Source organism: Zootoca vivipara, chromosome 9, assembly GCF_963506605.1.
Source record: "Zootoca vivipara chromosome 9, rZooViv1.1, whole genome shotgun sequence".
In the NCBI taxonomy this organism is placed as follows: domain Eukaryota; kingdom Metazoa; phylum Chordata; class Lepidosauria; order Squamata; family Lacertidae; genus Zootoca; species Zootoca vivipara.
In genome coordinates this window covers 10,572,399-10,594,625 of record NC_083284.1, presented here as the reverse complement: position 1 = coordinate 10,594,625, position 22,227 = coordinate 10,572,399, and the positions used below count along the sequence as shown (strand labels likewise).

Below are 22,227 nucleotides of genomic sequence, written 5' to 3'. Positions count from 1 at the left end.
TTAATTATTACAGTGGTACCTCGGTTTACAAATACAATTGGTTCCGGAAGTCTGTACTTAACCTGAAGCGAACTTTCCCATTGAAAGTAATAGAAAGTGGATTAATCCGTTCCAGACAGTCCGTGGAGTACTTAAACTGAAGCCTACTTAACCTGAAGCGAACTTTCCCATTGAAAGTAATGGAAAGTGGATTACAGTCATACCTCGGTTTAAGTATGCCTTGGTTTGAGTATTTTCAGTTTAAGTACTCTGCTGGAAGCTTGAGCCTGCGGACCCGCATGCAGGAGGGCTTGGAAGAGTTCAAGGCAGCTCTTCCTGGACTCAAAATTTTTTGGTTGCAGCTGTTGCAGCAATGTGTGCGGCGAGGTAGCTGACGCCCAGCTGCCAACGAGAGGGCCAGGAGGTACGTCCAGAGCACAGTGGCAAAGAAGGTTCTGGCCTTGGGGCGGTCAGCGATCCGACACCCGGGCATTACCTTCTGTGATGCGTCCCTTTACAGGCTTGATGGGGTTCATCTGTCTGTGATTGGGCATGATTTATGGCTCACCGCCGTGTCCGTGGAGTTAAGGGATTAGTTACAGGTGTGAGTGGTTGGCAGCGAGCACGGGTGCTCATGTGGTGGGTAGGCACTGGTTCAGGTGATAGGGATGGGAGAACGCTCTCGCCATCCCTATGTGAAGGGTATTCTGTTAAAGGAATCCAGGGACTCAAATGGTTTGGTCAACCCCTGAGAGGGGGTTGTGCTCATGCCTGAGTCCAGGGGGACATCTGGGTGACAGACATAGTCTTTTTGCCTATCCCAGTGTTCACCCTTGGCATGACCTATGGTGCCCTGGGTCAGTGCTACCTGCAAGGATGCAGGGAGCTAGTCGAACCAGAGCCTATGCAACCACTCACCTTCTGTAATCAATAAAGTTGTGGCCTGAATTCTGCCAAAAACCAAACTAAAATTTGAGCCATGTGTGAATTTATTTAGGGGGGAGGTCTCTGGGTCTGAACACGCAAGTTGGAACAATTAAAAGTGGGCGTGTGTGGGTGCAAAAACGGAGCCCCGTTTATCCCGAAAATAAAATACCTGCACCCAATGAAAAGAATGGTGGCACTGGCATACGAAGCCCTTTGGAGGAAAAGGTCACCAATCCACTCTAAATTCTTTAACTGCAATGCTCCAGGAGCCAGCCGTTTCTTAGGAAATGCAGGGAGTGTTGATTCCTTTACTGTAAATGGAGTCGTGCACTGTCTACTCAGAAGTAAGTCCCACAGTAATCAATGGAGCTTGCTCCCAGGTAACTGGGTAAAGACTGGGTAGCCTTATACTGCAATCCTAAGCATTTTTACTCAGAACTAATTCCCACTGAGTTCAATAGGATTTACTCTTTGGTCTGTTCCTGAGCATTCTCAGTTTCCATCATTTTCATTATTACTGTTATTATATTCCACCTTTCTCCCAGACAGTGACTCAAGGCAGCTTTCAGCTAAAATTTTATTTCATTCCATTTATCTGCAGAAGCTGTAGCATATGATCCCTCCCCTTGCACATTTATTCTTTACAACAATCCTGCGAGGCAGGTTCCCGGGAGAGCTTGTAATTGGCTCAAGGTGACCACTGTAGGTGTGTATTCTATTTATGTGTTTGGCGAGATCAAATGCAGGAGTAATAATAATAATAATAATAATTCATACCCCACCCATCTGGCTGGGGTTCTTGAGGGAGAAGAGGATGTCCCTATTTTCATCAGAGAAATGTTGGAGGGTATGTAGACAATACTAAGTTAGGTAAGGCAGCTCCCAGTGTTTAAAATAGTGTTTTTGCGGGCCCGTAAAGTTTGTTGGAATAAGCAGCAGACTGGAATGTCCACTGTGCTGAGAGAATAAAGGTAAAGGGGCCCCTGACCATCAGGTCCAGTCGTGTCCGACTCTGGGGTTGCGGCGCTCATCTCGCTCTATAGGCCGAGGGAGCCAGCGTTTGTCCGCAGACAGCTTCCGGGTCATGTGGCCAGCATGACAAAGCTGCTTCTGGCGAACCAGAGCAGCGCACGGAAACGCCATTTACCTTCCCACCGGAGCGGTCCCTATTTATCTACTTGCACTTTGATGTGCTTTCGAACTGCTAGGTGGGCAGGAGCTGGGACCGAGCAATGGGAGCTCACTCCATTGCAGGGATTCGAACCACCGACCTTCTGATCAGCAAGCCCTAGACTCTGTGGTTTAACCCACAGCGCCACCTGGGTCCCCCTGAGAGAATATCAGCCACGAAACAGTAATTGAACCTAAGAACAGAAAACGAAGTGGCCCTCCTACATTTTGTGCTTTGCTTTCTCTTTAAGCTTTCCTGCTTCTTTCTGCTGTGTCCCAGAAACGCCTGCTGAAATTAAACGTTTACAGCAGAGAACCAGCTTCCAGCCCCACCCATCAGGAGCACTTCGCTGCTGCAGGCCTATTAAATTCACATCTAAATTTAATTTAATTGGCCGGCCGGCCTTGCTGGTTGTGCTGCTTTCCAAAATCCAAATAAAATAAAAGAAGCAAGGACCAAATATTTCAAGGAGCCCAAGCCAGGAGGCTACTGAGATCAATTGCACATTAAGAAGTAGCACCAGCTGTTTGAGTTTACTATTAGGGTTTCCATTCATTTGAAGGCTGCTAGCTTCCCAGCCCATCGACTGGCTTTTTCCCTCTCCTTGCATTTTTGCAGGTCTGAGCAGACCCTTCACTCAGAGGATAACCTTTTTGTCACGTGATGCAGTTTCCCCAGATATTTAAGGGCAGCTGGGGAATCTTGGCTGAAACCTTTTAAAAAGCAGCTGGAAGTGGCTCGATTTGTTGAATCTCAGAGAGAAGAAAGTATTGCTTACTTGCAGGACTCTAGTGAGATTGTATCATGGAGACGGTGAGTCCTGCGTTCTCTCTTGCTGCTGTAAGACTAGGAGACTGTTGGTATTGAGGTGGTAATACAAGCAACAGGCACTGAACAGGGCTGGAAACAGATCAGCTTGGGAATGAGTTTAAGTTATCCTTTCGGAAACAATCTGTACCAGTATGCGTGGCACTTCTAGCCTCCCCTGTCTCGCTGTTTCTGGTTTCTTACTAAATTCTTTTGTGTGTGTTTTGTCGGTGGGACTTTCCTCTGTTAATGACGAGGCCGTATTATCAATATGCATGGCGATTTCCAGCATAAATGAAAAGATGGGTCCCACCAAACTTACAAACAAAGGTTTACCTGTGGGAGAAGCAAGTATAACAGTGATGGGCACCCTTTTGAGCTTGGTGTGTCAAAATTCGCCAAAAAACCGAGCATAACTCGGGTGGTGTGTCACTTTGAGGAAAAAAAACCATAATTTTGTGATATTTATAGTTTAAATAATAAAAAATGTATAATTGTAATATATAACTGTATTTAATAAACAAAAAACTAATTATTTAACCAAACCAAACCAAAAACCCATTATTTATCACAAAGTGCCCAGAGTTGTTGAGCTTTTTGGGGGGAGATGCTGACCAAAGTTTTGGAGGATTTTTTGGGAGGTGCAAAAGTTGCTTTGCTTTGGGGGGGGATCCCCCAAAACTGCTGCACATTTTTTGGGGGGGAAAGAGAACAGAAATAAATGATGAATAATACATTTGATGGAACTAACACGCAGCACCGACATAGCCTGCCAAAGCGCCCAAAAAAACCAGCACAGAAAGGGTTAAAAAAACCAATCTCTGGCTACCAGCAGCAACAACAGCAGGTTTTAACAGCAGAGACAAGCTCTAGTAAAGACAAGCTGTAGGAGGAGTGGGGGAACAAATGGGGGGGGAATAGGTTCGCCATCACTGAAGTATAATGTGATTTTAGGGGATGGGGTGTGCAAAAGTAGTTTTTCATGCTCAAACTGCCCAAGGTAGGTACCTGCAAGGGGGTCCAGACTTTAAGCTTCTATTTTAAAAAATAGAAATCTCTAGCCCACTAGAAGGAAAGTTATAGAGCAAAAGGTGCAGGTACCCTTCTAAGCAAGTTCTGTGATGTAATGTTAGCCTGGCTCCTGCTGCCTAGCAGTGTTTTTAGACAGTGAGTGGAGTCATTTTTTTAAAAGAAATTATTTCATAAAACTTATATACTGCTTGATTGTAGGAACCTTTAATGTAGTTTACCCTGTTCTCCCCTCCTATGACAAATGAGATATTACCTATGCTCTTGTCTTTTTGTTTGTTGCTGGCTGCATCTTTTGGTCCTGTCTTGTAGCAATTAGAAAGTCTTCTCCATCCATGACCCACGGGCTCAATTTGTTTCCTGGCCCAAAGATTGCAACAGCACTAATTTCCCCTCTCCTCTCTCCGTCTCTCCTAAATCTCACCATGCTATCGCTGTGGTTGAAAATCTGTCCGGTTTCTCCTGCCGTAGAAGCTGATTGCTACCCACCTTCAACTTCAACACGGAGACACGATTCTAGTGATTGGGAGGTGCCGGCAAGATGCCAAAGGGTAAGCTGAGAAGTCGGGAAGAGTGTTCCCAGGACACACCACTGGCAGTCGGCTCTTGCTATCAGAACTGCAGTGGTGAGGAACCTCAGCCTTGGGGCAGAATGCAGCTGTCCATCTCTCAGTCTCTGGCCCTCAGAACTGTCTCAGACTGCATATTTCCCTGGCCCTGCTCCACACCCTTTCTAAGTATTTTGGCCTGGCTGGAATGTGTCCAATATGCCTCTTGCTTGGATGGAGAGAGGTGTGACAATGTGTACAGAAATTATCTTACCATAGAAAGGTAAAAATTACAACCAACTTTTGCCTCTGGCATGTTGCATTGACCTGGAAAAGGTTCATTGCACTTGAAATCCTCCTCCAAGTTGCAATCTGAACTCATTGGTTTCGTTCCTACTCTTTGGATCAGGCTTCCCCAACCTGGTGCCCAACAGAACTGAAATCCCATCACCCCTGACTGCTGGGTATGATGGCTGGGGCGGGGCTTGTCCCAAACATCTGAAGGGCGCCAGGTTGCGGAAAGCTGCTCTTTAACCAACAAAATACAGTTGGGTCTGCTGATCTGCCAATCCTTCAAAACATGTGCAGATGGGGAGCACATAGCCTCCCTGACCGTATATTCTCTAGGCTTTGCTTACATCTGCAGTAGAGGGATAAGAATGCCAGCCTACATTGCAAGGTTGTTGTAAGTTCCTGCATTGCAGGGGCGTTGGACTAGATGTCCCTTGGGTCCCTTCCCAACTCTACAATTCTATAAGAAGCTATTTAAGGGTGAATGTGGGGTTGGGGGGGTTCGCATGAGTTAAGTAACTTAAGAGCTACTCAGAAGGAAGGCACAGCAAGCAGAGAGTGGGCTCTGTCTTGCCACCCCATCGATATACATTCAGCTCCAGGCAGACAAATAATAATAATAATAATTAATAATAATTTATTATTTATACCCCGCCCATCTGGCTGGGTTCCCCCAGCCACTCTGGGCGGCTTCCAACAGAAAAATAAAACACAGTAATCTATTAAACATTAAAAGCCTCCCTGAACAGGGCTGCCTTCAGATGTCTTCTAAAAGTCTGGTTGTTGTTTTCCTCTTTGACATCTGTTGGGAGGGTGTTCCACAGGGCAGGCGCCACCACCGAGAAGGCCCTCTGCCTAGTTCCCTGCAACTTGGCTTCTCACAACGAGGGAACCGCCAGAAGGCCTTCGGTGCTGGACCTCAGTGTCCGGGCAGAATGACGGAGGTGGAGACACTCCTTCAGGTATACTGGACCGAGGCCATTTAGGGCTTTAAAGGTCAGCATCAACACAAAAGACTTCATGGTTCTCTGCAATCTAGAACCTTGCTTTATAGTTAAGAGTTCTCACGAAACCTAAATCTTTGGGCTGAAGACATCCTACCTGCACAGCCCATATGTCATTGCCTGGTACTGAGGGGCTGGCTGTATTAGTTGCTCTGCTGGTTTCACTCTGTATCCTTGCTTCGTATCTGTTATCCTCGCCAAGCTTTGTTGTGAATCTGGGCCAAGACTGTGAAAACGTCATCCTTCACTTCAACACCCGCTTTAACTACCAGAAGGATGTGAACGCCATTGTCTGCAATTTCAAGAAGTTGGGGAAGTGGGGAGCAGAGGAGAGACTGAACGTCTTCCCTTTTGAGCAAGGTGGCAAAGTCAAGGTGAGGACTTGGCAGAAGTGGGGTGGGTGGTTTCTCTGCAAGTCCTGGTTCCTTTATGGTGGAGGTACTCTGTGGGTCCTCCAGGTGACATTGCACTCCGAACTCCCATCAGCCCCAGCCAGCTTGCCCAGTGGTCAGGCACAATGGGGCCAGCAGTCCAACAACACGTAGAGTCCCTATGTACAGGACAACTGGAACCCCACTGTGTATCGTCTTCTAAGATCTCACCTTCCCAGCTGTTTCTTAGCCAAGCTGGTACCTTCCAGATGTGTTGTCTCAGGCTGATGGGACTTGTCACCCGGAAGATGAGGTTGGTGTAGACCAGGCACCCCCAAACTTCAGCCCTCCAGATGTTTTGGACTACAATTCCCATCTTCCCCGACCACTGGTCCTTTTAGCTAGGAATCATGGGAATCACAAGTTCACCCTGAGTCAACCAACCCTCCTAGGCTATCCTGCCAGCTGCCCTAACAATACTTTGGCTATTATGGTCCCCTTATCTAGCTAACCCCTTCATGGCTTGAATAACTCCAAGAAGCTATGAGCTATGCCGTGCAGGGCCACCCAAGACGGACAGGTCATAGCCGAGAGTTTATTTTTTGTATTAAATTTTTATTCACTTTTCTTTTTCAATTACAAACATCACACATCCATATTACATTACCTCTTCCCACCCCTCCTGGGCTTCTCCCAACTTCCACCTCTGATTTATTTTCTACCTATTACACACTGCTGTTTCTTAAAAAAAAAATCCACTATATTATTTCTTTATTTTCTACATATTTGTGTTGATAAAGGCGTGAGTATTTATTTAAATCCTGCCATCAAGTCAATAGTCGTCCTTTGTTTCTGCAAGTATATTATAAATGGTTCCCATTTATAATGCATTTATAATATACATTTATAATTTATAATAGCTGAGAGTTTAGACTAAATGTGATCCACCTGGAGAAGGAACCTGCAATCCATTCCAGTATTTTGCCAAGAAAACTCCATGGACATAAAGGAGGAGAAGCTTTGAGAAGAAAGTGTTTCCAAGGCACGCTCTGGTTCATGGGGTCACGGAGAGTCGAACACAACTAAGACGACTAAACAACAACAACAATCTAGCTAGAATTGCAACACAGAACTTACCTGGACCCTTATAGCTCTCTTTTTTCAGTTATGTCTCTGATATTCAAAGGCCTTATCTGATATCTTGTGGGGTCCAGGTGAAACCTTTACCTTTATGTCCCCATCTTTAGTTGGAGTACAGGACTGCTTTGCAAATTTTATTGAATCTAACGTTTTATCATATTGTACTTTTTGCCTGTGCTCATGATAATTAAACATACTTAAGACCCCTGGAGACCCCCTTTTTTGTAACAAGCTACTAACCAGCTTCACATTCATATAGGGATACCTGCCCCCCCACCCTGTTATTCTGGATTAAGAGCCTATCTTTGGTTCTGTGTGGATAACGGTTGAAATATGGCCTCAGTACAGTCGTACCTTGGTTCTCAAACAGAATGCGTTCTGGGAGTCCGTTTGACTCCTGGAAACGTTAGAAAAGCAAGACGCGGCTTCTGATTGGCTGCAGGGGCATCCTGCAGCCAATCGGAAGCTGCGCCGGACGTTTGGCTTCCGAAAATCGTTCGGAAACTGGAACACTCGCTTCTGGGTTTTGATCGTTTGGGAGCTGATTTGTTTGGGAGTCAAGGCGTTTGAGATCCAAGGTACGGCTGTACAGTCTTTTAATGGGTGGTGTTAACATGTAGAGTTAAGCCAAGTCTGGCTCTTGGGCTTTGGAAGGGCACAAACTCAGCCACCATGAAGAGCTCTGGGGTCGAAGCAGCTCATGATCCTCTTGCACAAGACCTGGACACTGAATGGTCAAGTCGCCATGTCTGTAGAATGAGTGCCATTCTGCTAGAAGTTTTCAAACACCATCGGGCTTTGTAAAAAGCGTTTATTGTCCAACGCCGGTTGTGATTCCTCCTCCTGCTTCTTTCAGATCTCCTTCACCTTTCTTACTTCGGAGATAAAAGTCTTGGCAGAGGGCCACGAATTTACCTTCCCCAACCGGCTGGACCTGGATGTCATCAGCTACATAGCAGTGCAAGGAGACATTAACCTCAGAGTCCTCAAACTTGCCCCCCCTCGCCGTGTGGACGAATAAATTCAATTGCGTTATTCAAAGAAAGGCCGCATCGCATGTTTTGATTTTAGAATGGGAATGGTGAACCGTTTTTCAGCTCGAGGGCCTCTTTCTGTCCTAGACAACCTGCAGAGGGCCGCCATGTGGGAGCAGTTGATTGGGTCAGAGGCCAACACGCAACGCATATGAATGTCACCTTTCAAGTTTCTTGGCATACTCAGACAGCCTTCTCTGGCCACCAAGAGGAATGGCCAGATTTCAAGGACACATTGCAGCCAGGCAAAACTCCAGGAATACAGAGCAGGGTGGGTGAGGGTTGTGGCTCAGGTAAGAGGGTCCTGGGGGCCACATTTGGCTCCCTGGCCTGAGGGTCCCCACCTGTATTTTATAACGTCTTTTGGATTATGCTCTTCCGCTTTTGGTTGACAGCAAAGAGGAAGCCACGATGCCCTCTGTTGGGGTTTCCTGAGTCATTGACCTCAAACATTTCTCTCTCTCGGCTTGGCATCTATTAAGCAGCAACAAAGGTTGTCCTCCTCTGAAGTGGGAGGGGTGGTGTGTTTACTGTGCAAAACTGCATCAAACATACAAAACGGGATTCAGCCTTAGTTTTTTGGGATTATTTTTTTTTGTCCTCTTCAGTTAGCTAAGGCTTGCACGTGATGGTACATGCAAACTGAGATGTTCTTCTGTTACTTTCTGCTTGAATCTTGGGCAGTTCGGTATAAATGGGACATTGCTTAGGGCTTGCTGATCAGAAGGTCGGTGGTTCGAATCCCTGCAACGGGATGAGCTCCCGTTGTTCGGTCCCAGCTCCTGCCAACCTAGCAGTTTGAAAGTGCGTCAAAGTGAAAGTAGATAAATAGGTACCGCTACAGCAGGAAGGTAAATGGCGTTTCCGTGTGCTGCTCTGGTTCGCCAGAAGCGGCTTTGTCATGCTGGCCACATGACCTGGAAGCTGTACGCCGGCTCCCTCGGCCAATAATGTGAGATGAGTGCCGCAACCCCAGAGTTGGTCACGACTGGACCTAATGGTCAGGGGTCCCTTTACCTTTACCTATCTTAAATATAATTCAATTTGGTTTTATAAATGCATTGCTATGTTTTTAAGAGAAGCAAGGCCAAGATCCTGCTGCTGCTTTCTCTTTTCTCTAATCTAGAGTCAAAGAAGCCTACTATTAGTTCCTCCTGCCTCCCTAAATTGCAGTTTACAAGGTGCATTCTTGTTTTCTGAAACATAACTGCTAATAAGTAATGCTGACTGTGCCACCTATTGGCTGAAGCAAGTTACAGGTCTTATTAAAGGACTTTGTTTTCTATTTTTGCTTCAGGTCTACCTATGGCCTTTCCCCAGTGGCTTCGGAGATGGGGTGCTATTTGGATCTGGAAAGCAGTTGATGTGGGAGAGCTAAACACCCCTCTCCTCCAGCACCATCTCCCTGGGGAGTTTTTAAGTAAAAATAAAGCAGTGGGGAGGAGTTCATTTGAAGGCTTACCAATAATAATATAGGCCGCCCACCTGACTGGGTTGCCCCAGCCACTCTGGGCAGCTTCCAGCCTATAAAAAACTTAACATTGTAGAATTGTTGGAAGGAATCCTGAGTGTCATCAAGTCCAACCCCCTGCAATGCAGGGATCTTTTTCCCAACGTGGGGCTCGAACCCACAACCCTGAGATCGAGAGTCTCGTGCCCTCCTGACAGCTCACTCTCTATATGCATCTAGGGCACAAGTCTCTCCTCGTATAAATGTTGCTAAATGTGTTTAGAGGCAGATATTCTGCAAAGCGGAGGTCACTGGATCTACTGTCAGATGAAAATGCTAAGAAACGTCCCTCGGTACGGTGAGCTGACAGGCTGGGCTTTAGAAGTGAGTGCAGGACAGAGAATAGGGCATATAAAATAATGTTACACGTGGTGGAAAAGAGCCGCCATCTGCACTGTGGAATAAGAGACAGGCAGAGCTGTCCTGGGGCATTTTGGTACCTGAGGGGAATTATAAACTGGCACCCCCCTGTCCTGCCAGGGAAGAAGGGGGTGAGTGAAGATCTACATCAGGAACAAGGGGGGGAAATGATAATTACATGGGGAACAAGGGTGAGAAGAGACATGCAGTGCCTCCTATTCGCCAAGAGGTTGCTGTAGACGTGGCATGGGAGGGGGTCTGCCAAGGAGGTGCCAGTTCCAGCCTCCAAGGAGTAAGATTGTCTTCCATAAACACGGTCTTAACAAAATAAAAAAATTCGTTCCAGTAGCACCTTAGAGACCCAACTAAGTTTGTCATTGGTATGAGCTTTCGTGTGCATGCACACTTCTTCAGATACACTGAAACAGAAGTCACCAGACCCTTATATATAGTGAGAGGGTGGGGAGGGGTATTACTCAGAAGGGTGGTGGGAAGGGGTGATTGGCTGATAGGTGTGAAAACCCGTTGATGACTGTTAACGACTGCAATTGATCTTCCAGGAAAAAGCAAGGGGTGAGATGGCTAAAGATAGGTTTATCATGTATAATGAGATAAGAATCCAGTGTCTTTATTCAGACCAGGTCTCTCCATGGTTTTAAGTTTGGTGATAAGTTGCAGTTCAGCAACTTCTCTTTCCAATCTATTTCTGAAATAGGTTTTCACCTAGGCCAGACCAACACGGCTACCTACCTGTTAACGGTCTTAACAGTGATTCTGTAAGGGACTGTGGAGGCCAATTCTGGATCCACACGTCCTTCCACAGTGGGGACATTGGTTTCCGGGCGGGAGTTGATCACGGTGTGGAGTTGGCAAACGTGCCTTCCTCTTAGCATGTTCCTCCCTTTCGTCCTGAGTTCGAGCGTCTTCAAAGCCCATGACAGCTTTGGTAAAGGCTGTTCTCCAAGTGGGACGCTCGCAGGCCAGTTTCCTAGTTGTTGGTGTTTATACTACATTTTTTAAGAACTGCCTTGAGAGAGTCTTTAAACCTCTTCTGTTGACCACCAGCATTACGCTTTCCATTTTTAAGTTCGAAAGAGAGTAGTTGTTTTGGAAGACAAGAATCGGGCATCCGCAAAACATGACCAGTCCAACGACGTGGATGTTGAAGAATCGTTGCTTCAGCACTGGTGATCTTTGCTCCGTCCAGCACCCTGGCATTAGTTCGCCTGTCTGCATCAGGAACAAGGGGTGAAATGATGGTTACATGGGGAACAAGGCTGAGAAGAGACCTGCAAGCCCCGGCGCTTCCATTAAGGCCACGGCCTAGGGCGCCCAAATGGAGGGGGCGCTGACCAGGCCGCCCGCCGCCCGCCGGTGCTGCCTCAGGCCGCTATCTGGAGGCGCGCAGGGAGCGCGGGCCTGGAGCCGCCTCCTCTGAACAGCTGAAAGGCGGGCGAGGCGGCCCCAGGCTCGCGCTCCCTGCGAGAAGTTCCGGAAGTGCGCGGGAAGCGGCAGAGAAGCGGCAGCGGCAGAAGGGCGAGCGGGGCCCGCCAGCCAGCATGATCAGCAGGGTCTTGCAAGCTGCAGCGGAGAAGAGAGCGGGAGGAGGCAGGCCCGCCCCCAGGCTCGCGCTCCCAGCGATCCCCGCGCACCTCTGGAGCTTCGCGCAGGGAGCAGCAGCCTGGGGCCGCCTCAACTGAACAGCTGAGAGGTGCGGCGAGGCGGCCCCAAGCTCCCGCTCCGGGCGTGAAGCTCCGGAGGCACGCAGGGGGAGTGTGAGCCTGGGGCCACCTCGCTACACCTCTCAGCTGTTCAGTTGAGGCGGCCTCAGCCTCCCACTCCCCACGCAAAGCTCCGCAGGCGTGCTGGGGCGTGTGTGCGTCATGACGCATGCGCCCGGGGGGGGGCGCCAGAAAGTGTTTTGCTTAGGGCGCAAAAAGCCCTAGCACCGCGCCTGCCTGCAGTGCCTTCTATTCTCATAGAGGTTGCTGTAGAGGTGGCATGAAGGGGGACTGGATGTGTGCTCCAGTCCATGCCACCTCTCACTGCCCTCCATGCCACCTCTCACTGCCCCCCTGGGCAGAAGCAGCATTCCTTGGAGTCTGGATCTGCTGCCCCTGTAGATTTTGCCACCTGAGGCAAGCAATTGCCTCCCCTTACCTGATGGGTGGGCTGGCCCTGGGGACAGGCAATACTCCTTGGTGTTGCAACCTTTTCATCTTTGAGGTGCTGGGGAGGGTATAAGAGAGAGCTGCAAGACTGGCTCCAAGCAGAGCGGTTAAATGGACGTAAGCTTGCAAGTGCATTCCTTTTCCTGTTTGTTGAATTCCCAAGGGGGTGATAATGTTCCAAAGATTGCCAAAAGATTCCAGCAAAGGTAGGGCAGAGGAGAGAACTCTTCCTGGGGAAACAACCCGTTCCTTCTCTGAAGGTGCTTTGTTGCTGCAAGGTATTTTATTCCACAAACAACTGCTTCTTTGACTCTGCCCAGTTATGCTTGCTTTTCCGGGACCGTTAAAAGATCAGTTTGCCATTTTTGCCATTTTTTCAGAATCTCTGGAGGGATCATTAAAGGGATGTTTATTAATTCAATTATCGAAAAGCCTGCCGGTTTAAGATAAGAAGGCAACAGCATGTTGGCTCAAGTTCCGCGAAGCTGGAAATCTGGAAGCTCAGACCTCTGTGCCTTAACAGATGTGTCTTGTGATCAGCAATGATGTTGTGCAATGCAATGAATTGTGCTTGCTTACAATTTGCCCTCATTTGGGCCAAATTTGGGCATGGGCACCCACAGTTACTATTTTTAAACTTATTTTAGATATTGGGGATGTACTTACATGCCCTTTTCAGTGCCTTGCAGATAGAGTTGAAAATCAACAACCCATTCCTTCAGATAATCCTCTCTTGGATGCAATGGGTGTATGATTTATGGTGTCCCAGAGCTAATTTGATTTTCCTGATTTTCTTAGTTGTTATTATCATTTGAGGTTCTTCACAAGCGTTGCACAAGCACAATAACCTCGATCAGAGAAGAATGTTGGTCCAGTAAGGTTTGGTTTCTCTCATTTTTACAGTGTCCAGTTTTCAGAGCGAACTATGTTAAAAAAATTCAACCATATGTTAGTGTGAATTTCTCACAATATACACACTTTTGTATACAGATTTTTAATATACAGATTTTTGCATGAAGGTTTCCCTAATATAATGCATTTTTATGTTACGGTCACAATACTGTATATGCATTTCTGTACCACATTGGCTGGAGAACTGCGTCACAAAATTTGGAGAAATGCAAAGCTTGAAGGATTCTTGTGTTTCAGTTCATGTATTAGTTTGAGAAGTGAGAATTAGGTAGAATCTAATTTACCACCCAGAGTGGCTTGGGGCAACCCAATCAGATGGGTTACAAATAAAGCAACAACCCCCTTTGCTTGTCTCCAGAGGGACAGACCTCCAGCCACAGAGACCTCCAGTATGGGGTATACCAGAGCATACCTGAACTTTGAAGTTCAGAAACATACAGGGGTACCTTGGTTGAAGAACAGCTTAGTTTATGAACAACTTGGATTAAGAACGCTGCAAACCCAGAAGTAGGTGTTTTAGTTTGTGAACTTTGCCTTGGAAGCAGAAGAACATGTTCCGCTTCCTGTTGAGTGTGTTCTTTTTGTGAATTGAGTCCCCCGTTGATAATCAGAGGCTTCCTGTTGAGTCTGTTGGCTGTTGAGTCCTGAGCACCCACACAACACAGAGCTGACATTTGGAGCTTTTCTTCTTCTTCTTTGTTTGTGTGGCTTTTTCCTTTTTTTGACTGTGACTTGCTCTTTGTTTTATGGGACTGACTTGTGACTGTGGCTTGTGACTTGTTTTTTGTGACTGTGCGCAAACCCAGTTCAGCTACTGGTTGATTGTGTGACTGCAGAAATGGATAAAAGCCCCCCATCCAAAAATGACTATCATCAGTGCAAATAAGGGGGGAAATGTAATTTTAATTTTTATCATCTACAATACTGTCTTATTTATTTTATAGTACAGTACATTGATTACTGCCTTCATTTTATGGATCAATGGTCTCGTTAGATAGGAAAATCCATGTTAAATTGCTGTTTTAGGGGTTGTTTTTCATTGTCTGGAATGGATTAATCCATTTTCCATTACTTTCTAAGGGAAAGCACGCCTTGGTTTAAGAACAGTTTGCTTTAAGAACAGACTTCCGGAACAGATTAAGTTCGTAAACCGAGGTACCAGTTTATAGACTTTTTAAAGCTTTCTGGTTAAGCTGTGCTTCCAACCTTGGCAGAAATCAGCTTCAGCTTTGTGAACCAGAAGTGTTGACCCTGCAATGCTACTTTTAGGTCCTGCCCTTGCTCACTGAAAGCCAATGAAAGTGATTTACATCTAAGTCTTTCCAGTGTCTTCTGCTGCCTGGTCTTCTGCTGGCATCCAAAACACAGATCAAACAATGAACAAATGTTTCAGCGAATGCCAGCCAGGAGGTTGCTGGCATCGATTGCATGCAGAAATAGTGTCAGCCGCTTGTGTTTGTTATCAATGTTCCCATTCATCTGAAGCAGGTTAGGTTTTTTTTGTTTTTTGCCCATTGACTCTGATCTCCCCCAGCTTGAATTTCTGGATATCTGAGCAGACCCTCCACTCACAACACACACTTTCAGTCATGCGGTACAGTTGGCCCAGCTATTTAAAAGCAGCTGGGGGGTCTTCCTGGCTGAGTCCTTTAAAAAGGCAGCTGTCTTGAATTCTTTCACTGAGTCACAGAGCTGAGAATAGAAGGGAAGAGAGCCTTGCTGCCTTCATTCACTGGCTGGACCCGAGCAAGACGGCACAATGGAGTGTGTGAGTCCTGGATTCTATGCTGTTGCTGTTAGGACAGCAGACGGTTGCTGCTGAGGTTGCTGCTGAGGTTGCAAGACGCGCTGCTGTAACTGATCAGGGCTGGAGAACTGAGGGGTATTAATAAGTAGCCAGCAGTAATGCTTCTGAATACTAGTTATTGGAAACTGCAAGAAGGGAGAGGGCTCTTGTGCTCAGGTCCTGCTTGCACATTTGCCACGGGCATCTGGTTGGCCACTGTGAGAAAAGGATGGTAGACTAGATGGGTCATTGGCCTCATCCAACAGGTTCTTCTCATGTTCTTGGGTTGTTCTCTTTGGAGAAACATTTGCCTGTTTCCTGATAACTGTTGTGTGCAACTTGCATTTCTTCTTGTTTCTGGTCTCTTAGTAAACATTCTTGGTGCTTTGTCAGTGGGACTGATCTCTGTTGATGATGCTGTGCTATTGATAACACACACACACACACACACACACACACACAGAGAGAGAGAGAGAGAGAGAGAGAGAGAGAGAGAGAGAGAGAGAGAGAGAGAGAGAGAGCTCTTTCTAAAAAGATTGGTGTCTTGCCGCTTTTAATGTTTAACAGACGATTGTATTTTAATATTTTGTTGGAAGCTGCCCAGAGTGGCTGGGGAAACCCAGCCCGATGGGCGGGGTATAAATAAAAAATTGTTGTTGTTGTTGTTGTTGTTTGTTGTTGCAGGAGAGACAAGGGTAACTGAATTATTTATTTATTTGTTTATTTATTTATTTATTCATTCATTCATTCCCCAGCCACTCTGGGCGGCTTACAACAGAAAAATGAAATAAAACAATTAAACATTAAAAGCCTCCCTAAACAGGGCTGCCTTCAGATGTCTTCTAAAAATCTGGTAGCTGTTTTTCTCTTTGACATCTGATGGGAGGGCGTTCCACAGGACAGGCGCCACCACCGAGAAGGCCCTCTGCCTGGTTCCCTGCAACTTGGCTTCTCGCAACGAGGGAACCGCCAGAAGGCCCTCAGTACTGGACCTCAGTGTCTGGGCAGAACGATGGGGGTGGAGACGCTCCTTCAGGTATACTGGAACGAGGCCATTTAGGGCTTTAAAGGTCAGCACCAACACTTTGAACTGTGCTCGGAAACGTAACTGAAGGGATGAATGAATGCAAGCATGCCAAAAAAACATTTTGCATGCTCAAAGGGGATGTGAGCCGAGGTTTTAAGTAAGGACCTCACAGAAAAGATGGGATTTCTAAAGCCCAGGGTGTAAACTGACCATACTGAATGATGCTCTTTAGCATTTTAATTTCACAGTGGATCTGGTGGCTTCCTCCTCACAGGATATCTTGCTCTAAATCAGCCATCCCCAAACTGCGGCCCTCCAGATGTTTTGGCCTACAACTCCCATGATCCCTAGCTAACAGGACCAGTGGTCGGGGAAGATGGGAATTGTAGTCCAAAACATCTGGAGGGCCGAAGTTTGGGGATGCCTACTCTAAATGCATTTAGGGCTCTGATTTGGACTGAAGGAGTGGTGCTGGGAAAACTCGCAGCTTAGTGCTGAATTGGAACAAATGCTGGATAGCTCCGTCAGTTAGAGCATGGTGCTGATAATGCCAAGGTCTCAGGTTTGATCCCCATTCAGGACTGGTGCATATTCCTGCATTGCAGGGGGTTGAACTAGATGACCCCCAGGGTCCCTTCCAACTCTGATCCTATGATTCCTATGAAATGGCCGTTATGCTTTCCTGCAGATTGCTGTTTGTTCCAATTTATCACCAAAGAGCGGGTTTTATAGGGGATAATGGAGGCGCAAAGGCAAAACGGCTTGGATCTGTGCTTTCTAGGCATGGGGCAAGCCAAAGTGTGAACAAGCCCTGTCTATTTCTTAGACAGCTGCTTAGCTGTTGCTGCTTCCTTGGTCCTGTATTCTAATCTCCATTTTCCCAGGACTGCACCCAGACTCACACATTGGTAGCTTACTCAAGAGGGGCTGGCTGCAGAATCTGAGCACAAATTGTAACTGCCATGGCGATCACTCCCTTAGCGTTAGCAGGGATAGAGGCTTGTTGTTAGAGATAGCTGGACAAAAGAGGATTGATCCAGTTGCAGGCAGCAAAAGCCATCCTGGTTTGCAGAGACCCGTTAGACAAGAACCCCTGGAGGCCTTTGCCCACCTGGCCTGGGATGCCCCGGACTGACTCCAGCTGCAAAATCTGAGGGCTTAGTGGGTTTTTTGGGGGGGTGAGGTTGTTTCTGGTTTTTGATACCAGCTGCGGGAGGGATTCCTGGACTGCAGAGGGTTGGAACAGAAAATAGTGCCAGGGTGGAAATCGCTGAAATCTCCGGGAAAATCCAGACATTTGGCAATCCATGTTGGAAGTGTAGATTTTGGTGAATTTCATTAAAAGCAGCTCAAAAACTACTACTACTTTTGAGATAAAACTCAACAACTTAGTGTCCGAATTTTCACTTTTTGTAATATGGCAACCCAATAATAGAGGCACCTGGGGGTCCATTCCAACTCAACATTTCTATGATTCTATGGTTCTATGTGGAAAGTGTTTATTTTTGTTGTGTATTTTGAAGTTTTATTTATTGTTTATGACTACTGTAATTATGCCCCCCCCCCAGGTTGTAAGCCATCTTTCTCATGGCTTTAACTATGGAAAGGTGGCATACAAATAAAATTATGCATTTATGGGGTGTGTTCTTAAGTTCTGACAGTGGTTAGCTGGCTTGGAGGACAGAGAAGGGTGTGTACCCCACTATGGCACTGTGAAAATTATGACTTCGGCCTCTGCCCCCACCCACCACTTGCATGTGGCCCCTGAAAAGTTACCAAGAAGTAAATGTGGCCCCCAAGCTTAAAGAGGTTCCTATTTATTGCCTATTTATTTATTGCTGGTTTGCTTCCTTTTGTCCTGTCTTGTAGCAACTGGGAAGTCTGCTCCTCCATGATCCATACTTTCAGTTTGGTTTTCTTGGTTTAATTTCCACTCCCCTTTCTCCAGGGCCGTCTTACCCATAGGTGCTAGGGGTGCGGGGCACCCGGGCGCCAGGCTCTCAGGGGCGCCAGGCCGCGAGTCCAGGGCCCGAGAGTTGAGTCCGGGGAAGAGCCCGTCCATCAGTTGGAGCACGGCGGGGGGCTCTCCTGCTGTGAGTTCAGGGGCGACCGAGCCAGTGAGATCCTGAAGCAGCCAGCCAGCTCTTCCCTCCTGTGTGCCTGAGTCTGGACAACCTGGGGGGGGTAGGGTGCTGGGTGGATCTTTGCACCCCGGCGCCGCATATGCTTAAGACAGCCCTGCTTTTCTCTCCTGAATCTCAAATAAGTCTTTCCCCTCTTGCTGCAGGGATTGGTTGCTACTCATCTGAAACTTCAGCATGGAGAGACGGTTGAGGTGAAGGGGAAGATCTTGTCCGATTGCAAAGAGTAAGTTGAGAAGGGGGGGAAAGTGTCTCCAAGTAATACTGGGACTTGTGGTGTTTTTACTCCTGCTTGTGGTGGGCTGAGGAACCTTAGGAGCCAAATGGGGCCCTCCCACACCTCTGACATATGGTCCTCAGAAGTCTGCCCAGAAGAGAACACAGCCCTACCTAAGAAGGTTGTTGTGGCTTATTGAAGGGGGGATGTGGAGCTGGGACACTGGCATGAGTTATGTATCGTGTCATGGGGAAGCATGATTTAGGTGCCATCATTTCACCTCATCTGCCAGGCTTCAGGGAATCCGATCCCTCCCCCAGTGGCAGCCAGTAAGCAGACAAACAAGAGGAGATCTTCTTGTTGTTTAGTCGTGCCCGACTCTTCGTTTCCCCATGGACCATAGCATGCCAGGCACTCCTGTCTTCCACTGCCTCCCGCAGTTCTGTCAAATTCATGTTGGTAGTTTCGAGAACATTGTCCAACCATCTCGTCCTCTGTCATCCCCTTCTCCTTGTGCCCTCCATCTTTCCCAACATCAGGGTCTTTTCCTGGTTGAGCTGGGTGGGAACTCTGGGAGAAAGACAACAAGAGCTACTGGAATTGCTCATCTCAAGCACCCCTCCATTCAGGGCCGTCTTAAGCTCATCGGGCGCCCTGGACCTCCAGCTCTTCCCCTCCATTTCTTTTTTAAAGGAAAGCTCTTACCTTCCCTGGAGAAGCTCGCTGTCTCCCCCGAGCTGGAAGGCCTCAGGGCTCCGCCTCGGCTGAGCCGAGAGGCGGCAGGGCCAGGAAGGGGAGAGCGCGGCCTGCGGAGAGGCCCGGCGTCCTGGCCCCGCAGAGCCAGCAGGGAGATCCCCGCTCCTGCAGTCCGGAGCCCTCCAGACGGCAGCGGAGGCCAGATGGGCACCATGGAGCCAGCGGGCTGCGGGGAGAGTCCCAGACTGTGGGAAGGCATCCGAGCCTTCCCGCCAACAAGGATGACCCTGGCACTGTGTTTCATTGGTAGAGCTGCTGCCATGTGGCATCGCCTCTACCAATGAAACGCAGCACCGGGGTGAGTGATGACTCTGGCACTGCAGAGCGGAACAGGGTCCTAGTGCCCCTGCTCCGCTCGCTTACCTCCCTGAGTGGAGACCCTGAGCGGCGCGGCTGGCGGAGGGAAAAGGGAGGCCGCTGCACAGCTCCTCCACTGGCTGGGGTGCCCCTCAGCGCCCCGGTGCCCCGCGCCACTAGAGTCAATGGGCGAGCCGGCCCTGCCTCCATTCCCCACTAAGATGTATTAGCAAGAAATATTAGAAATACACCAAGTTCAGAACAGTTGGTGGGCTCTCCTAGCTCCCAAGGAATCAGCAAACACATTAAGGACAGATCTATTCTCTCTCTCCCCCCTCCCACACACCTCAATGTCTTAACTTGCTATTAGCATGGCTGTCAAGTTCTCCCTTTTTTAAGGGAAATTCCCTTATGCTGAATAGGCTTCCTCACGAGAAAAGGGAAAACTTGACAGCTATGGCTATTAGTGTGGGTTCTCTGGCAAAATTGTCAGGCCCATGTTCTATAGGCTTTGAAAGTAATCAGGGGTTCTCTCCCTCTCCAGATCAAGGTGTAGATATGTGGTGAGATTTGCTGTCTGCTAAAATTGTAATTTTACCATCTGAAACGGCATGCATGGATTCTGTCATTTTCACTTTGTGCAATAAACTAAGCTTTCTTTGTTGATTTCCCCTCTCAACCATCTTAAGGGTAAAGCTATTGGATTCTCTCTCTCTAAAAATTACTGGGTGACCTGCCTGGCATTTCAGGGGCCTTTAGGATTGCCAGCCCAGAATAAAACAACTTTATTAGATGTCAGGGGTTTTTATTTAGGCAGGAATAGAGGCAAACACATATTCGTAAATGGACACATGTTATAGCGCTAGCAAAAGATCCCAAAGCTCTTGTTGGGGTGTGGACACATGTGAGTGCTGGACACGCATGTGAATTCAGACACATACAGCATCAGTTCTGTCTGCCATCCTCTCCAAGATTTGTTGTGAATCTGGGCCAAGACTGCGACAATATCGCCCTTCACTTCAACCCACGCTTTGACTGCAAGGGGGATGTGAACACCATCGTCTGCAACTCGATGGAAAATGGGGAATGGGGAGAAGAGCAGAGAGAAGCCGACTTTCCTTTTGAGCAGGACGGCAAAGTTCAGGTGAGGGTCTAGCAGTTTATGCATTTACTGAAGATGTGCAGGAAAATGCATATATTGGTGATCTTCAGCTTATTTTTTTTAGTTGCTGTTTTGTTGTTAGTGTTTTATAGACTGTAATTGTTTTATAGATGATAATCATTTGACTGATAATTTGTTAATTATTTTATACGATCAATGCTGTGTTTGTGATGTTCTATTATATTTTATTATGTCATTGCTATTTATCGTTTGAGATTCATTTGAATGAAAAGCGGAATATAAATAAAACCTGCTCATCCACTCCAATGGAGGCGAGTGGAACAGGCAGGCAGGTGGCTTCCCTGGGATTCCTGGCTCAATAATAATAATAATAATAATAATAATAATAATAATAATAATATATTTATTTATTATTACCCCTCCCCCCCAGTCTGGCTGGGTTTCCTCAGCCACTTTGGGCGGCTTCCAACAGAATGTTAAAAACACAATAAAACATCCAACATCCTAAACTTCCCTAATCATGCAGGAAGGCAGTATGTTGAGGTGATGAAGATGTCAGTAGACACACTCTGGACTGCCACTCACACTGTCTACATAATGGCTGCCATTTCCCTTTGGGACATGTAAAAACAAAACAAAACAAAAGCGCTTCCCACACTGGTCATGATTCTTTCTTATGCTTCTTGCAGCTTTCCTTCACCTTCCTTCCAGGTGAGATCAAGGTGCTTCTGGCAGAGGGCCACGAAATCTCCTTCCTCAACCGGCTGGGCCTGAAGACCATCGAGTACATTGCAGTGGAAGGAGACTTCAAGATCCGAGTCCTCAAATTTTGCTAATCTAGCGCTCCGTCCCCGTCGCCTTGTTGAACAAAACTCAGTTGTGTTCTTCCAAAAAAAAAGTAGGCCGCTTAACATGGTTCTATTTTATAACTTGGATGGGGGAACCTTTTTCACCCAAAGAGTTGTGCATTCCCTCCTGGGCGACCTCCCAGTGCATCTCGAAAAACATCTTCATGGTAAAAGATGAATAAATTTTGGGACAGTCAATTGTGTAAGATATCCCATTCTTCCACTCTCAGATGGCCAGAGTGTTGTAAGATAGTAAAATCCTGGCTGGGGCTGAAGGGAGTTTCAGACCAAAATATTCAGAGAGCACCACTTTGGTAACAGCTAGTGGAGGGTGGACTTCAGGACAGAGCAGAGTTAGCTCAGAATCACCTTAAGGTGCTGGCTCTAGGTGAGGCTCGGAAGTGAGAGGCACGAAACCTTAGAAAGCAGCTGCCAGTCATTGTGGACATTACTGAGCTAGATGATCTCTGTGTAAGCATAGCTGCCAAGTTATCCCTTTTTTACAGGGATTTTCCCTTATGCTGAATAGGCTTCCTTGCGAGAAAAGGGAAAACTTGTCAGCTATGGAGTAAGGCAAAATTTTCTATATGTGAACACAAAAGCTGAGGGGAGCAACCGTGAGAGTTGCCGTCTTCCCAACCTGTCCCCCGCTTCATCCATGTAGACAGTAAAATGAGGCTTTCTTGGACTCAAAAGGTTTTTGAACACTTGTGCTTGTTTGAGTGATGAGCCCAGGAGCAAGAGGAATGTAACTGCTCCACCCTTCTTGGTTTTCACA

General features: G+C 47.2%; 2 protein-coding genes across 2 annotated transcripts; both read left to right on the top strand.

Annotated features, from left to right (window-relative positions):
- The first annotated feature begins 2,881 nt into the window (after nt 1-2,881).
- On the top strand, nt 2,882-8,288 carry LOC118083483 (16 kDa beta-galactoside-binding lectin-like). The gene is made up of 4 exons (XM_035111964.2): nt 2,882-2,890; nt 4,385-4,464; nt 5,959-6,130; nt 8,124-8,288. Exons 1-4 carry the CDS (start codon nt 2,882-2,884, stop codon nt 8,286-8,288), a joined length of 426 nt encoding a protein of 141 aa, XP_034967855.1.
- Nucleotides 8,289-14,927: 6,639 nt separating this feature from the next.
- Nucleotides 14,928-21,647, top strand: LOC118083701 (16 kDa beta-galactoside-binding lectin). The gene is made up of 4 exons (XM_035112432.1): nt 14,928-15,022; nt 18,355-18,434; nt 20,451-20,622; nt 21,291-21,647. Exons 1-4 carry the CDS (start codon nt 15,014-15,016, stop codon nt 21,435-21,437), a joined length of 408 nt encoding a protein of 135 aa, XP_034968323.1. The 5' UTR covers nt 14,928-15,013; the 3' UTR covers nt 21,438-21,647.
- Nucleotides 21,648-22,227: the final 580 nt, after the last annotated feature.

Coding starts and splice junctions, on each gene's coding strand:
- LOC118083483 (XM_035111964.2), top strand. Junction 4,465..5,958: donor TGCCGGCAAGATGCCAAAGG/GTAAGCTGAGAA, acceptor ATCCTCGCCAAG/CTTTGTTGTGAATCTGGGCC. Junction 6,131..8,123: donor AGCAAGGTGGCAAAGTCAAG/GTGAGGACTTGG, acceptor TGCTTCTTTCAG/ATCTCCTTCACCTTTCTTAC.
- LOC118083701 (XM_035112432.1), top strand. Junction 18,435..20,450: donor ATCTTGTCCGATTGCAAAGA/GTAAGTTGAGAA, acceptor ATCCTCTCCAAG/ATTTGTTGTGAATCTGGGCC. Junction 20,623..21,290: donor AGCAGGACGGCAAAGTTCAG/GTGAGGGTCTAG, acceptor TGCTTCTTGCAG/CTTTCCTTCACCTTCCTTCC.